Here is a 10,678-nt window from a genome sequence, read left to right as displayed (position 1 = left end):
CTGATGGGGGCTGGGGTTATTTAAGGTCAACCATGACTGTGTTCAGGTGTAGTTAATGGGAAGAGGCAACAGTTTTCTATTGTGCTTGGTTTGGATTGAAGTGGAATGTTTGTGGATCTAAATGGAAACATTAAGAAAATGGACATTGTTCTGATAATAAATTACTTTATAATAAGTCAAACGGAAGATCGGCCTTGCGAATCTTAGTCGAGCGCACGTAAAACCAACGCCTTTCAGAAACTGTTTGTAATGCAAACAGTTATGGGATAAACCCATAACTGAATTCCGGGTTCATCCGAAAAATCCTGACATTCCAATCTCAAACCTCCCTTTTATCAGTAAGACAATTGAAAAAGCTGTGTTTCAACAATTGAGCACCTTCCTAACAACGTTTTCCAGTCTGGCTTCCGTGCTCACCACCAAGGACCGCGGAACCGGTCAAACATGTAAAATAATATATATAAATAAAATTAAATTATTCAATAGCTATTTTTTCAAATGCAAAGTAGTCTATGGCAGCAGCATCATTCTCCAATGAGAAAGCGATAAATCATCCCATCTAAAAATGTATAGGGTAGTTCACTGCTATTGTTTTCATCCGGGTTTTTCGCGCATGCGCGACTGGTTGGCAAAAGGCGAACACAATGGCGGACGCAAACAGAGAAACTGACGAGTTCTCCACGTATTTTGCTTCTTTAGATAACGTATCACAAGATCGTTTTAAGAGTAAGTTGATGGTTGATGGTATCAGATTGCCAGATCCACACAGCAAAAGCCTGAAGGGATGGAGCAAGTCTGTGAAATGCTGGCCAAGTGTTCCGTGCCGCGACATATACAGCTGCCTTATAAACACACCAGGCCAGTACACACGGGAGAGCACGAAAGCCATGAAACCACTGGACGGCTACAATTATTTTATATCAGGAAAAAGGCTCCAGCAACGCTCGTGACGCCATGAGGGATTAAGCGGGTTAGAAAATGGATGGATGGATGATGTTCACATGTTTGTGTAACAGCACAAAGCGGCGTCGGACACAGACCGCGTCTCAGCAGAGGAAGACTGCCCGGTAGGTTAAAAAAACATTGTTTACTACGGATTATTTTGGTGTTTTTGTCTTGTTAAAATGGGTGGAGGTGTCGGCGATATTGCAGCGTAAACACAGACGTACTAGCGCCCGTGAACGAGGGCGTAATGGAGCCGGAGAAGCGGCTGCTACAGCAGCAGCAGCGGCTTCTCCGGCCCGTGTAGCGATTGCCACCTCCCCTCCGCCGCTATTTAAGTAGAACAATGACTAGAGCAGAATTAAGTTGTATTTACCGGAGATGAAGTGTAGACTGCAAATTCTGTCGTAGTATGATGGCTCCCCCAGTCCATTGGGAGTGTCTGCCTGCGCTCTTTTCATTGAAAATATCCATTTCTTTCTTCATCCTTCCTCCTTCGGTAAACGACAGAAACGTACATCCAACGATTTGGAATGCCTCTCTGTGCAACCGGGAGCACAACAAGTCGTAGGCATTGTTTAGATTCCAAAAATAAACAAAGTAAAAGTACGCTCTAAATCACCCGTTTTGTCATGTAGTAGACGAGAACAGTACTGTTTGTGCCTACACGCCGTACCTGGATGTAGCGCTGACGTCACGCGTGAACTACCCTATTGCTGGGTTTCAGTCACGTGATGATTATGACGCGGCCAGGGGGCGCGATTTCAGATGGAGGGCAGGAAGTCTATGAAGCCAGCGTAAACATGGAGGACACCGTTACCGAGAGCCCGTATTGTATGGAGTTAGAGCCTATATCAAGACATAGATACAAGGAGTTAATTAATAGATATGTTGGACGTGACCCGTACCTCATGAAGATGTGTGAATTTTCGGTGGACCTTAAAGATTTGCCGACAGTGGAGGCCGTTGATATAACAAACTACCTGGTCCTTCAGACATCGTTCTACACTAAACAGCAAATGAAGGCCTATAAAAGTATGGAGGCATATAACTTCTTTGTCTGCGGGTGGGTCCACAACCTCGGCACCAAACGTCTCCACGACGATAATACTTCAGTCTTTGCCAGGGTGAGTGTTTATTCTTATATTGTTTTATGTGTTAAAAGATGCTAGCGTTAGCGGTAGCGGCTATAGTGAACGATCATCAACGGTCATGCAACACATCTTAACAACAACGTTAGCCTGACAGTTGTTTATGTTTCAAGGTAAACCACTCTCAGCGTTCAAGCGAAACACCTCTGAAGACGTGGATTATTGCGAAGAAGGATGGAGAAGTCATTGCAGCTCATTGCAATTGCATGGCAGGGTGAGTAAGGCTAGGATGTTTACCACGAGATCTCTCTCTCTCTCACACACACACATGTAGCACTACTACTAGCATACTGACAGTGTACTTCAGAACCAGGGAGAGCTGTAACGTTAAGGGATAAACATGTTTATTCATCATTTAAGGGGCTACTCCATATTAGTATAAGTGGGCTGTATTACACATCATCAAAAATGTGCTGATATAGATTGCACTTTGCTCCTTGTGTAGATCGCAATTTGGGTTTTAAAAAAATGTCATATTGTATTCTATTCACAGATTATCAGAATCATGTTCTCATGTAGGAGCAGTGCTTTTTTCCATTGAAGCTGGGGTAAAAATGCGAGATGCAGCTTCCTGCACAACAGAGCAGTGCAAGTGGCTGATGCCATCACATGTAAAAAAGGTAGGGTAATAATTTACCTGTTGGGCAAAGAGGAGCTAAGACAGCAAAGACCCACATAAACACAGTTTGGCATCTCAATCCTGTGATGATAGCCCTACCTGTTTTCTTCACAGCCATCAGATAAACGGCAGATTTATACTGCATATAGATATGTTATAAAATATAATGATCTTATTTGTATTAACTTATTTTCAGATTCCTGCTGCTCCAGTAGCTCAGATTGACTTCTCCTCAGCAAAATCCAAAAAAAAAAAGCTTGACAGCTCCATTGACGGCAGGACAACTATAAACAAGGTTGGGAAATCACTTCCAGTTCCATGCCCAAGAGTGAAGAGAGGGTCAGAGACATATGCTAGTTTTTTTGCAAAATTAAGCAAAAACTGCCCAAGGAGTGCAGCATTGATGGCTAGGGAGCCTTACCACAAAGATTTCATTCCCGTATCTAGCATGCTTCCTAAAACTCTTCTTGAATACAGAACACCAGACACACTGCAGTTACCCCCCAAAGAGCTTGGAGAGCTATGCCAGGATTTCAAGATAGAAGAGCTCACCCTGTCCCAGGTCCAGGCTGTAGAGAGGTCAACTCGGAGTCAGAGCGCAGGCAGGACTTGGTTTAGACAAAGAGCTGGGCGCATAACTGCCTCTAAGCTTAAACAAGTGCTAAGGACCAACCCCCAGCAACCATCAATGAGTTTGATCAAGGCCATATGCTACCCAGAAGCATATAGGTTCACCACAGCAGCTACAAGGTATTTAGGGTTTGAATTAGGGTAAGGCAGAGGTAAGATCTGGGGTATGAGGCTGTCTACATTTAGAATTGTAACTAAAAAAGTGTTCTATGAAGTGGGAGGAGAGTCCATACCACAACTATAAAGCTGTGGTCCTTACTCTGCCATCTACTGTAGACCTTTTTTACATTAGAACAAATGTTTACTGTTTTCATAGTTCATTTGTGGTATGGACAGCTCTGAAGAGTCAACATACGTTATAGGGTTATAAGGTTAGGGTTATGCAGGAGTAGAACTAAGTATAGGGTTTAGGGTAATGGCATTGAAATCACTGAACTGGCTCTACACATCCAATACTAAGTAATAATTTCTTTTTCATGTTTTGCATGTGTACTGTTTACAGTTATGGATGCAAACATGAGGCACAAGCCAGAGGAGCATATGAGAAGCTGATGGGTCGGTAGCATGCAGGCTTTTCCTGTATGGACAGTGGTCTCTGGCTGAACCCCAAGTGGCCATACATGGGATCCTCTCCTGATGGGATTGTCGCTTGTGACTGTCACGGAACTGGCATCTGCGAAATGAAGGTGATAATACAGTCTATGTTGTAGTAAAGTCCCTAAATCTTTGAGTCTAAAGTCCTGGGGTCCGTTCTTCGTACGTCGCTAACTCAGTTAGCTGGATTTGATTGTTGACGATTTGGCATGATCTTGGATCGTTTGGTTCTTCTAAAGACATCCTGCACTTGTTGTCATAGCAACATGTGTGCAAGCTTAAGCCTGCTCGCTAACAGGCTTATTTAATGTAAACAAGATTAGATCACGGCTGTATAAATGGAGGAGATAGGGAAGTCTGTGCAGCCATGTCGTCCATTTTTACAACGGCAACCTGTTACAGAAGGTGCAAGAATAATTTGCAGAGTTTTATAAATTAATTGTGTATTCAATTGCGTAATAGACAGGATCCTTTAGCGCAGCGCGACAGTGTAATTGTAGAGAGATTTTTCTTGGTGGCTGTTATAAACAGACAAACACATCATTTAACAGTGGCCTTTAAAGAGGAAAAAGTGGTGTTGGAGCCATAAATATAAAATATTTAAGTTATTTGTATGATGGTTAGCTTTTTATTTTTATCATATTCAGTAAGAATAAACTTTATTGTGAAGTTTGAAAGGCTTGCTTCCTGTCGAGCCGTATATTGTATTAGAAAAAACTATGGATGGATTATCTAGACACGGAGCAATACAGTTTTACTGTGTAAATTGTGGATGACTTGGAAAAGGAAGATTTTCATTTTTTATAGAGTTTGCACACGTCCTTTACTTCCCGTGTCTAAGGAATGACACTGAAATTTGGATCTCCTGACGTAACAAGTGCCTTGTTAAATTAAAGTATAATAATTAAAGGCTACCATTTTGTAGAATATTCTTGGATTTCACTTTTACTTGTCCCCATGTTCTAGTGGGTCCCATGGAGGCTCTGACATAAAAGAACAAAGTAAATATGAGATTATTAAAATGCACAAATTCATACTGTAGAAAGTGATAGAAACATCTACCATGGACAGTATTTACGCATTAATTTGTCTGCTGCTTTTTGCCAGCCCTCTCTCCTGGTTTTAACATATTTTGAGGTGTTTTAATTAATGACTCAAATTCAGCATAACCTTCCATTAAAAGCTCGTGTTCTGCTTGAGAGAAAAACTGTGGGTGTTCTTTGGCCATGCTGAGCAGCCAATAGCAGCGCTGCTGATCAATGTTTCTACTATCGATACATTTCCCCTTTTAAACAAACGCATGAACACGCAGGTATCTCAGATAACTTAATCCAGCCATACTAATCATAAAAAACAGGTGTGTTCGAAGAACCCAATTAGCCGGATCATGATTAGCCGGATGAAGTCATCTTGGATGTCTCATTTGATCTTGGATGTTTTAAGCAACTTACGAAGAACGGACCCCTGAACTGAGCAAAAAAGCCGAAAATATATTTTCTAATCTATTGTTCACATGTCCTTCTCACTGTGATTTTAGTGTCCATATTCTTACCAAGATGAAGCCAATCTACGTGTGTGTGCTGGGAGAAAGGGCTTCTGCCTTATCAACGATGGGGATCATGTCATGCTGGACCGGAGTCATGATTACTACTTCCAAGTTCAGGCACAGCTTCACATTGTAGATGCAGAGTACTGTGACTTTGTTGTGTGGAACCGCAATGACATTTTTGTGGAAAGGATTTTGCCTGATTTTGAACTTTGGGATGATGTGATTCCTAAAGTTGAGTATTTTTTTTAGAAAAAGTGTACTTCCAGAAATACTGGGACAGCAAGTTACAAACGTACATGTGTAATGTGATGAAAGAATGTTTACTGTAAAAATTAAATGCCATTGATAAGATGAATAACACATGGTGGTTTATTTACAAGATTGGGTTTGTCAGCAATTGCCTTTAGACCCCTCTTAAAAGACCTAAAACTATCATTACATTTCAAAACATATTTAAATTACATTACATATTTACAGATTGATGTGTGTCAGGGCTCAGGTACTGGACTGACTGATTATCCTTACCCCCCTCCTCCTTACTCCAATGGGACGACAGACTGAGAAAGATTAGACAAGACACAGCAAATAACCCCAATCTTGTCAATCAATGCTAGTGCCTCACCTGGTTTTGTTGCCATGTGCTCTATGGGCATAGCCCTGCTTTGCAGAATCTGATATTTTCTTCTGACTAAACCGATGATTCTCTCAACATGAATACGCAAATTAGCTATTTTTCTAGTTTCTGCCACCTCATACGCTGACAGCTGTTTTCTCCCCTTGGTAAATGCAGGTGTCTGTAGTGAAGCACAGTAAAATCCCACACTGTCGCCAATATTGAACCCACGGTCTGCTAGAACAATATCTCCAGGTAACAGGTTATTTAGGAGGCCACTCTCTATTGTGATCTGTTTATCACTGACTCTCCCTCCCCAGGCACAAGATATGTAAGTGACATAGCCTTGGGGTGCAACACCAATCAGAAATTTTACAGTATGGTGATGCTTATAGTTTGACCATGTTTGTGCTTGGGCTAGTAAATTAGAGGGCTTCTCGATAAAAACTTCAAAACAGTCAATTATCACAGCAACTTTACATCCAAATGCCTGTCTGAATCCCATTGGCATTGTAGCTTGAAGTACATGTCGCTCTGGCCACTCAATTTGAAATTCTAACCTTTCATGAAGTATATCAATTATTTTATGCCAAACTCTAGAGGCGGTGGGCAGAGATATCTTAAACCTGAAAGCTAAATCTTTCAGTTGGAGATTTAGTCTCAGCCTCAGTAAAACTAAAATTAACTGTTCAAATTTTGACAGCACAGACATAGGACCAGAGGGAATGTAGGGTTCACACAGCTCAAAAATCTGCATTAAAACTAAGAAGTTGGGGAGGCCTGTGTAGAACTTTGTCTTGTCTTCATTTTTTTCAAAGGACTCCTGGTTGAACTGTGTGTCCAGTGCTTTGGTTCGAAGATCTCCCAGCTCTGTTGTGATCTGTCCCAGAACATCCTCCATCTTCTCAATGTCATCCATGGTTAGCTCAGTCTGGCATCCGGCATCTGCATAGGCTGCAATATAGCAGTGGGGAGCATAATTAGTTAATTCATAAAAATGTATTATGTGAATTGCTGTGAAGTTATCTTTTTGACCTTTTTACAAGCATGCAAGTTCTCTGGCCCAATTATACAGGTTGATTTTCTGACAATCACATATGTAACATTTAATAATAATGCTGTTTACACATCTTAGTACAATAATTTACCTAGATCATTTAATGTCCCATTGTCCCCACTGCTGCCTTCTGATTGTGGGTTGTCAGCTGGCTGCTTCGGTTCAGAGCAGTCGCCTGTCTGCGTTAGATCGGAGCTCATACCCGGGCTCTCAGCTGTCTTTTGGAGATCCAACATAGCCTCTGCACATTCTGACCGGCTTTGTTGATCTTCTTTGAGCTTCATCCTCTTCTCTCGTTGAAGAGAGGCTTCCGATTTGGGCTTAGTTTTTTGGTAACCGAGGTTTACCGTCGGAGCCCAGTCTACCGACTCAACGTCACCCAAAGCGCTAGGACAGCCTAAACAGTCCCAATGAAGTTAATCATTACTAAGTAAATGAGCATTTAACGACAACCTTATGCTATATAAACACAACCACAAAAACAAGTTAGCTAGCTAACATAACGTTATAGCTTACCTCCGACGAAGTGGTCGCTGCAGACACGGGCGTTGGCAGACTCTGCTCCTCCAGACCGCAGACGTAAGTTTAATATCCATTTTTTACGGCGTTGTTCTGTGAGCTTTTTACAGTTTTCACCTTTATGGACAACAATCTTTGGTACTCTGTAAAAGCTCTTTTCCTTTTCTCGGTTCGAACGATTGGAGCAGCCGTAAACCACACAAAACATAGGCATTGTTTCAGACGGCCGATCCTCAGCTAATTCACCTCCTGCCCTCCATCTGAATTTCGCGGTATCGCGCAGCAGCACTGTGACGTCACGTGAAACCAAGCTATTGGCTGATTGTGTCATGTGATGTAAACAAAATGACCACTACTTCGTTTGCTTCGTTAGCTTAGTTAGCTTTAAGGCTGTGTCCAGTGCAAGTGCTGAGAGGTGTTTCTCGTCCCTCCGTCGTATCAAGACCTATCTGAGATCAACAATGACCCAGAAAAGACTAAATAGCTTGATGTGCGCCCACACACAGGGATCTTTTGACCACAGTGGATGCTTTGAGGATAGGACTTCATCCAGCATAATGACAGACGGAGACACTTTTTCGGGAATATTTAGAGCAGGGGTGAGTTTGACTTTTCTTTTTAAAGTATTTTTATTATGTAAATATTGTGTTAGCTGTAATATAATGATTGTAAGTGGAAATAAATCCGGGGCGTGTGTGCTGGAACGTCAGAAAAAATGTTAAATAAAAATTCGGTGCCGATTTTAATTATAACATCGCAGACACATTTATCATGCTCAGGGACCACAGCCTATGAGAAAGCAATAAATTCTGGTGTCTAAAAATGGATTTAGACACCAGACTTTCACATCTCCCACAGGTGCTGGGTCCCAGGTATTAAGTGTTCACTTATATACAGTAATCTTATAATTTATTTATTTATTTATTTATGTTTTTTCACTTTCTTTTTTCAAATATCACATTACACATGTCAGCTTACATAATAATATATATGATTTAGCAATGGCATCTAGGTGTTATTCGAGTGTATCTGTTGCTTTATGTCTGTTGGTTGTGCTGTTCTTTTTGTGTCTCTTTCCAGGTGATGGAGCAGACAGAGGACGTTTTATCATTCTCTTCCTTTTATCTCCTCTTTCTTTCACCTCTACTCTTTTTTTTCTTTTCTTTCACTTTTTGTTCTTCCTTTACTCTCCCATTGTCATGTCCATATAATTTGAAATTCTCCTTGCAGGAATCATAATAAAGCTATTTACAAGCATAAATCAAGTGGAGCACTATGGCGAAAGCTGTTTGCCCCACTTGTAAAAGCAAAATCTGTCGAGCTCTATCTGGCATTGAGATATCAATTCCTATTGCCATATTGCTAGACAGGACACTGGGAAGAAAAATAAATAAATAAATAAATAAAATAAAAAAAATAAATAAAAAAAAATAAATAAAAATGGATTGGCTTGTCTTGTGTCATGTGACGCAATTGCGTGATCAAGGGGATGCTGGTGTTTTATGTATGCGAGCGTGTGCGTATGTGATGGGTAGTGGTATTGGGAGTATAGGGTAGTTTAAAGTCCCTTTAATAAAAAGGGACTTTAGGGTAGTTCACTGCTATTGTTTTCATCCGGGTTTTTCGCGCATGCGCGCCGGACTGATGGGCCCGACCAATTTGAAATGCGTTCCGCGGTCCATGCTCACCACAGTACAGAGGCCGTCCTTGTCAAGGTGTTTAATGACATCCATATAAATACAGACTGTGGAAGAACCACAGTGCTGGTACTATTGGACCTCAGTGCAACATTTGATACTGTCGATCACTCCATTCTGTTAGAACTCCTGGAGAACTGGGTCGGCCTCTCTGGTACAGCTCTCCACTGGTTTAATCCTACTTAAAGGACAGGGAATTTTTAGTGTCAGTAGGTAACTTTACATCCCAGACGACAAAAATCACATGTGTGGTTCCCCAAGGGTCCATCCTGGGTCCCCTACGCTTCAATATCTACATGCTCCCTCTTGCACAGATAATATAAAACAACAACATCAGCTACCATAACTATGCAGATGACACACAGCTCTACATTACCATGTCACCAGGTGACTATGAACCAGTTCAGGCACTAAGTAAATGTTTAGAAGAAATCAATATGTGGATGTGCCAAAATTTTCTTCAATTGAATAAAAACAAAACTGAAGTAATAATATTTGGACCAATAGAGGAGAGATCAAAAGTTAGCACACAGCTTCAGTCGCTTCAGCTAGGAACCACTGATCAGGCCCGAAATCTGGGTGTAGTGATGAACTCAGACCTGAACCTCCAAAAGCATCTAAAGACAATTACAAGGTCGGCTTTCTATCACCTGAGGAACATTTCTAGGATTAAAGGATTAATGTCTCAGAAGGATCTGTAAAAACTAATCCATGCATTTATTTTTAGTCGAATAGATTACTGCAACGGCGTTTTCACAGGTCTGCCTAAAAAGTGGACCAGACAGCTGCAGCTGATCCAGAACGCTGCTGCCCGCGTCCTCACTAAGACCAAGAAAGTAGAGCACATCACCCCAGTTCTAAAGTCCTTACACTGGCTCCCTGTATCTCAGAGAATAGACTTTAAAATACTTCTGTTAGTCAATAAATACCTAAATGGCTTAGCACCTAAATACATCACAGACTTGTTATCAGTGTATCAACTTTCCAGACCACTAAGGTCTTCTGGCTCCAGTCTACTCTCCATTCCCAGAACCAGAACCAGACATGGAGAAGCAGCATTTAGTTCCTATGCTCCACTTATCTGGAACAAACTTCCAGAAAACTGTAAAAACTCTGAAAGCTTGAGTTCCTTTAAATCAAGATTTAAAAACATATTTGTTTAGGACTGCCTTTGACTGTTCTAGTTAAGTTGTTAACATCATTAGTTTAAGTTTGTAGTCCAACTGTTTTTAATATTTGCTCTTAGTTTCTATTTGCCAGTGTTTTGTCTTATTTTGTTTAAAAATCTCTACATTTTATTTCAACTT

The 10,678-nt window shown here is 41.1% G+C and overlaps 1 protein-coding gene and 1 long non-coding RNA gene across 2 annotated transcripts; one reads left to right on the top strand and one right to left on the bottom strand.

Annotated features, from left to right (window-relative positions):
• Positions 1–1,662: 1,662 nt before the first annotated feature.
• On the top strand, positions 1,663–3,905 carry LOC118560121. Its single transcript, XR_004929092.1, has 4 exons — positions 1,663–2,307; positions 2,587–2,713; positions 2,909–3,007; positions 3,845–3,905. It is a non-coding gene; the product is annotated as an uncharacterized LOC118560121 (long non-coding RNA).
• Positions 3,906–6,515: 2,610 nt separating this feature from the next.
• LOC118560110 lies at positions 6,516–8,029 on the bottom strand. The gene is made up of 4 exons (XM_036130834.1): positions 7,672–8,029; positions 7,247–7,552; positions 6,659–7,052; positions 6,516–6,531 (listed from the first exon to the last, which is right to left on the bottom strand). The coding sequence occupies exons 1-4, from the start codon at positions 8,003–8,005 to the stop codon at positions 6,516–6,518; spliced, it is 1,050 nt and encodes a 349-aa protein (XP_035986727.1). The 5' UTR covers positions 8,006–8,029.
• Between the last annotated feature and the right edge of the window lie 2,649 nt (positions 8,030–10,678).

Source organism: Fundulus heteroclitus, unplaced genomic scaffold, assembly GCF_011125445.2.
Source record: "Fundulus heteroclitus isolate FHET01 unplaced genomic scaffold, MU-UCD_Fhet_4.1 scaffold_39, whole genome shotgun sequence".
Lineage (NCBI taxonomy): Eukaryota > Metazoa > Chordata > Actinopteri > Cyprinodontiformes > Fundulidae > Fundulus > Fundulus heteroclitus.
The sequence above is the reverse complement of the archived record's forward strand: the minus strand, read 5'-3'. Positions and strand labels throughout refer to the sequence as shown.

What these genes read in the sequence shown, in the direction of transcription:
- LOC118560110 (XM_036130834.1), bottom strand. Translation starts at nt 8,005, where the DNA reads ATGACACAATCAGCCAATAGCTTGGTTTCACGTGACGTCACAGTGCTG. An exon ending in CAGCGACCACTTCGTCGGAG is followed by an intron (nt 7,553 to 7,671) that starts GTAAGCTATAAC and finishes GGGACTGTTTAG; the next exon opens with GCTGTCCTAGCGCTTTGGGT. An exon ending in TGGGACATTAAATGATCTAG is followed by an intron (nt 7,053 to 7,246) that starts GTAAATTATTGT and finishes GCTATATTGCAG; the next exon opens with CCTATGCAGATGCCGGATGC.